Here is a 6316-nt window from a genome sequence, read left to right as displayed (position 1 = left end):
TATTTTCTTCCCGATTTCTATTGTTTCCTTAACAGATTTCCTGCAGTGTTCCAAAGCCTTTTGGAATAATGACCCATCGTCATATCTCAGACATGCTGATGAAGCACCTACAGCTCCTCACCAGACTTCTCACCCAAGGCCACAAACGCCAGAGGAGTTCAGTGTGCAGCCTGCAGCCTAGTCACGTTGCAGCCCCTGAAAGGTCTGTATAACCTCTCTTCCCTGGGTAGGTACCATCCCCTTCTTCCTGCCTCTCCCACTAAACTGTGAGGACTGACTTTATATTTTGAAGGGTGTGTAGGACTTTTGTTCCACCATCACAATCCCTGGGCCGGTGGCTTCACTTAGAGCTCGTCTCGGGTACCCACGGCAACGCAGGGCCTGGCAACACACTTCAGAGAATTTTCTTGAGGGGAAATTCAAAACCCTGCTTGTATGAACACATCAATCGAAGGGTGGCAAACGCCCCTGTGAGGAGCAACGCCCCCGCGGGCACTCGGGGCAAGTGCAGGTCCCGTGCCCTGGGGCGGCAGACAAAGAGCGGTCCGAGGCGCTCGCCGGAGCACGGGTGCGCGGTGACACCCGCCGGGGAGGAGCCAGCCACGGGCTGCCCCGGGGCGGGGGGGGCAGCGGGGGGACTTATAAGAGTCGCGTCCCGCCACAGGAGCCGGGGCGTGTGTTTGGTCCAGCTGCGAGAGGAGCCGCTCGGAGAGGCGCAGCGGCAACAACAACAACAACAACCCGAGAGCCCAGAACCGTTAGATGGCTCAGAGCATGGACAACGGCCTCGACAGCCTGGATGTAAGTGCCGGGAGCCGAGCCGGCGGGCGGGACCGCGGCTGCTGGCTGCTCGACGCCGCTGCTCCGCGGGAGCGGCAGCCTCCGCGCCCCGCCGCTCCCGCACATGTGCACGCTGTTTGCAAACAAAGGTGCCCTCGGCAGGGACCGCGGGCGTCGGCGGGCGGGGATCGCCCCGCGGCGCGAGGGGAGCGGGTGACGGGAGTCGCGGAGCCGGACACCGCCTCTCGCCTTCCAGCCCTCGTAAAGGCGGGGGTCCGTGGTGTGCGAACGGTCAGGGCTCGGCCCAGAACTCGTGCCTCTGCTGCAGCGCTTCTGACCTTGCTGCGACTGCAACCGCTGCTGGACCCCTGCTTCTTTGCTCGGGCTTCGCTGCTTGGCCGTCAGCTGAAATGACATGCGGCGTCTCTGTGTGCTGAAACACTCCGGTAGAAGGGTTAGAGACACGGGAACGATAAGGGAGGGGGGAAACCAGCGATGAAGTTTGGAGTCATCTTGACTCCAGGGAATGGCATCCCTCTGCCTGGTGCCCGTCCTGAACGCGGGCACTGTGGGGCCGCGAGCGGCGTCCCCTCGGGACGAAACATCCATCTCCCCATCTTCTGAGGGCAGCTGTTCTGCCACGGGGCTTTCAGAGTAGTTGGGAGCAAACCGGAGATCTCGGGCAAGTCACAGCTTTAATCCGCAGTGATGCCCGAGCGGAGCTGTTGCCCCGCGTGTGCGGATCCTCGGGCTGCATCCTGCACGGAGGTCAGGAGTTTTTGGCACACGTGGAAACTACAGTCTGAAAACCAGAGGAACTGTACATAACCAGGTGGCACTCGCCCGCCTGCATTGCTTTTTAGCGCGGTAGCCAAAACCGTTGGTGGTTTCCTGATGTGCTTTCATGCCTTCACCAGAATTTCGCTTCCTTTTTCCACTGCCGTACTTAGTTAAGCCCGCTCTGCCCCTGCCCGGCACCGCAAAGGGCGGGCAACGCTCCCATCGGGATGGCCCTCCATGGGGTTTTGAGCTCCCCTGCCTAGGGTCACCTCTTTTCTTTATGGGCTTTGGGGACTTTTTTTCCCTGGCTCTGTGTGAGAAGCTGTCAATTGCTTCTCAGCAGGGAATTCTTTATTACATCAGCCAAGGGTACCTTCTCCGTTTTTTCTTGATCCCATCGCCTTAATGAGAAGGGGCTTTGGAGCAGCAGCATTTATTTCTCACTGATGTTTTTTTATAGCTCTCTCTTGTAAGAGTTAAAACGTCCTGAGTAATATTCTGTGCAGACTAACCTCTTGCATCTGGCACTTCTGGGCTTTTCCATTTGTAGTATGCGTCTGATTAGAGTACTGAACTGTCCAGAAACAACAATATTTCTGGGAGTAGCCATTACTTCTCTTTTACATGTCATCTCCTGCCCTTAGTTACAAGATCTTGCTCCTTAGAGAAAGACAAAGGAAGTTTTTTAACTTATTATTTGCTGTATATTTTAAATATGTGTGTGTGTATATATATAAACCGTGTTTTTCCATCTGGTTTTCAAAAAGTTTGCCTAATCATGATGATGGAGACTTCTCAGGCAACTCTAAACATACTGTCATAGAGAGTATGCTTTTGCAAATGAACTAACATCTAATATTTTATTTTCTTGTATTTTAGCTGTCCTCTGGGTTAATAATTGAATTTTCTGATAATGGCACGGATGAGGTTGGTTCAGGTGACTATGGAGACTATGGAGAGCCATGCTTTCAGCATGAAAATGCCGATTTCAACCGGATCTTCTTGCCAACAATCTATTCCATCATCTTCCTAACGGGAATAATCGGCAATGGATTGGTTATTGTTGTTATGGGCTACCAGAAGAAACAAAGAAGCATGACTGATAAATACAGGCTGCACCTCTCTGTGGCTGACCTCCTTTTCGTCATCACCTTGCCATTCTGGTCTGTGGATGCAGCCATTAGCTGGTACTTTGGGAATGTTCTGTGTAAAGCAGTTCATGTCATTTACACAGTCAATCTCTATAGCAGTGTCTTGATTTTGGCTTTTATAAGTTTAGATCGTTACCTGGCAATAGTCCATGCTACCAACAGCCAACGACCACGAAAGCTGTTGGCTGAGAGGGTGGTGTATGTGGGTGTTTGGCTACCAGCTGTGCTTTTGACAGTGCCTGATATAATTTTTGCCAGTACTAGTGAAGTAGAAGGAAAATACCTGTGTGATCGCATGTACCCTCATGAAAACTGGCTGATTTCTTTCAGATTTCAGCATATCTTGGTAGGACTTGTCTTGCCTGGTCTAATAATCCTGACTTGCTACTGTATTATAATATCTAAGCTGTCACATTCGAAAGGCCACCAGAAGCGCAAAGCCTTGAAGACAACTGTTATCCTCATCCTTGCCTTCTTTGCCTGCTGGCTGCCATATTATATTGGCATCAGCATTGACACATTCATCTTGCTAGGAGTCATCAGACACCGTTGCAGCTTGGAGACAATAGTGCATAAATGGATCTCTATTACCGAAGCTCTGGCATTCTTCCACTGTTGCCTGAATCCAATTCTGTATGCCTTCCTGGGTGCCAAGTTCAAAACATCAGCACAAAATGCCTTGACATCAGTTAGCAGAGGATCAAGCCTCAAGATTCTTTCAAAAAGCAAACGTGGGGGACATTCTTCTGTTTCTACAGAGTCTGAGTCTTCAAGCTTCCATTCCAGCTAACGCTGCTCCTTGCCATCAAAATAGACACTTTAAAGTTGCGCAAGACTTCAGAAAAATAAGACTGACCATAATGTACAGATTTATTTACAGTTGGGATTTTATTTTGTTTCTTTTAGTCTCTGTGAAGTTTAATTGACTTATTTATATATAAAAAAACCTTTCATATTGATGACAAACTGTCTAGGCAGGTCCTGCGGACAAGTGGTTAGTTCATGAAAGTTTTAGTGCTGGTTTGTACGTATAGATACGTGAACTAAACACTTCTGGATTGTAGCAAAGTGAGTGTTAAAAGCTTAGAAAATATTTCTCTGTTGTTTATATGTAAATGTTTTCAGTGTTGCTGTTAAATTCTTAAAAAGTTGGCTGGATATTTTTACCTTACTACAAGATGTTTGGTTTACAATAGCTTAACTCTGCTGTAGAAATGGCACTTATAACCAAAGCCTTTTCTGTTATATGCTAGGGGTTTTTTCCCCCATTCTCAGTAATTGATGGTTTGCAAAACTTTCTGTTCAAGGTAAATAAAAGTATATGACAAAAAATTCTTGAGTGGTATTTGTATTTCTGGTTAAATGTTCTCAATGCTTTTATTTACAATTCTCAATGCACAAGAATTTCTTTGAAAATTGATGGCTTTTGCATGAAAACCAGGAAAATTAGTTTCAGGACATACGGATTATTCAGTTGACACCTGTGAGTTCTAAGTAATTTGTTTTTTCACCAGAATACATTTGATCTAATTAACATTATCTTTAGAATGACTTAAACTACCATTTTAAACAGAAACTTTTTCAGGGCAAAACATTAAATGAAAACCAGTCTATCTAAGCAATTGCTAAAATTTACAGCCTCTTAGGAATCTTAACAAAAATTACTTCCTGTGACCAACTTTTATGCCATGAATATAAAGTCAATCCTATATTCCTTCTGCCTTTCACTGTGCTTCCAAATTTTTCACAGGTTAATAGTAATCAAAAGTAGTTGAATCAAAGCCATTCTGATATTTGATGTTTTATTTGGACTAGAAATTAGGTTATTGGTGTATCTCCCCTGTGAAAGATAATTTTTTTCTCTATAGAGCTTTCCCTATCCTGTCTACATCCAGATTTTGTTAAGATAATATAATCTTAACATTCTTTTTGAAAATCCAGGATGTGTACCAGTTCTCACCAGGGTTTTTTTGTTTCTTATTTTTTTTTTAAACCAGAATCAGCCAGATTAGAATTTCCAGTTGTTGAAATCTTAAAGTTAGTCATATGTTGCTAGTATAGTGCATTCACAAGTAATGAATACCCCAGAGGACAGAGCCATGGAGAATACTCATATGTTCCTATATTAAAAAAACAAACAAGCAAAAAAACAACAACCCAAACAACTTACTGATTTAGAAATAATTAACAGTTTGGAAGGTAAAAAGAAAAAAAACTACTAGTCACACAGAACTGGAATAAGCAACATGGGTATTGCAATGATATTACCCAGAAAGAATGTGCTAGGAGTACAGCACCCTAGTGGTTTTGAAGCATGTACTACTGTACTAAACTGTGTATTGGGATGGTTTATTTTAGATCTTTTCATAAATATTAGACCTTTTGGTTTTCAACTTCCCTCCCCTGAAAGGAGACTGCAACCCTGGTTACATCCTGCACACTTTCCTTCGCAATGAAGTAGCAGTCATCTGATTTTGTGTTGAGCTGATTCAGTTGCTGAACCAACACAAAATTAATCTGACAGGAAAAAAAATAACCAGCAATTTAGTGACTTGAACCCATCAAGCTCTACAAAAGTGCAAGACCTTGTAACTTTGAGCCAGGCACAGGGAGAGAAAAGTGAGATAAAAGGAAGAGGAAGCAGGTACCCCCTTTTAGCAATTAAACTTTCAGCTGTTACCTCTAATATGTATCTTCACTCAACATAAATTAACAGCAGAAAAGATGCACTCTCAAGAAACAAAAGGTCTCACTTTCATCAGGTTGTTCCTCATTAACAGAGTGGAGAAATTAGGAAAACATAGTATAGGGGCAGAACTTCTTAAGTGGTTTATTTTTGCTGTTCATTTGTGTGTTTTCTTAATTTAGTGAGGCTTTCCCCGTGAAGAATTTGTTGTTCTAAATGATTCTGATTTTCACCCAGCCCAATCAATCACTGTGATTTAATTGCACTTATAAAATACTTATTGGCTATCAACACACTGTTGCTTATTTGTTGAGGAAATGTTTAGAGCCCTTTAGCATTAACTTAGCTTTTATTTCCCATTATACTCCACTCAGCCAACTGTTACCTCAAGCAGAGATTTAGCAGGAAAGAGTAAAACAGAATAAACTCAGCAGTCCATGTTACTGCCAAAGACCACTAAAAGGACACTAACCAAGCAACAGAAAGCATTTGCTTAGAAAATAAATTAGCAAAATTAAAACATAACCCTTGGCCCAGAGGGATGAGACCTACATTAATTGCATGAAACTGCCATTGTTTTCAGTAGAATTAGTGAAACTGGACAGAAGAACTTGTTAAAAAGAGTTCCAAGATCATTATGGCTTTGCTCCAGCAAGGAATGCGAGTCAAAAGCAATTTTTTTTTTTTTTTTATAATTTTATTTAAAATTTATTTTACTATAATATGTATTTGTACTGTCTACAAAGCAAATACTTGCAAATTGAATTAAGTTGTCATAAGGGAACATAGTAAGAAATTACGAATTCAGTTCTGTCCTTTTACCTCAGAGCAAATAAGGCAGATTTCTTCCAAAGCCACTGAGCTACTCCAAATATACCATGTTTGTAAAAAAAACATTAATTTATTCCCCTTTAAAACA

At 43.5% G+C, this 6316-nt stretch overlaps 1 protein-coding gene across 1 annotated transcript; it reads left to right on the top strand.

Moving 5' to 3' along the window:
- Positions 1 to 567: 567 nt before the first annotated feature.
- Positions 568 to 4045, top strand: CXCR4 (C-X-C motif chemokine receptor 4). Its single transcript, XM_061444740.1, has 2 exons — positions 568 to 801; positions 2440 to 4045. The coding sequence occupies exons 1-2, from the start codon at positions 763 to 765 to the stop codon at positions 3499 to 3501; spliced, it is 1101 nt and encodes a 366-aa protein (XP_061300724.1). The 5' UTR covers positions 568 to 762; the 3' UTR covers positions 3502 to 4045.
- The last annotated feature ends 2271 nt before the right edge of the window (positions 4046 to 6316 follow it).

The sequence above is a fragment of the Pezoporus flaviventris genome, unplaced genomic scaffold, assembly GCF_033815535.1.
Source record: "Pezoporus flaviventris isolate CSIRO_AGI_PZ_B2104156 unplaced genomic scaffold, CSIRO_AGI_Pfla_v1 ptg000001l, whole genome shotgun sequence".
NCBI classification, from domain to species: domain Eukaryota; kingdom Metazoa; phylum Chordata; class Aves; order Psittaciformes; family Psittacidae; genus Pezoporus; species Pezoporus flaviventris.
This window is presented reverse-complemented; position numbering and strand designations above follow the sequence as displayed.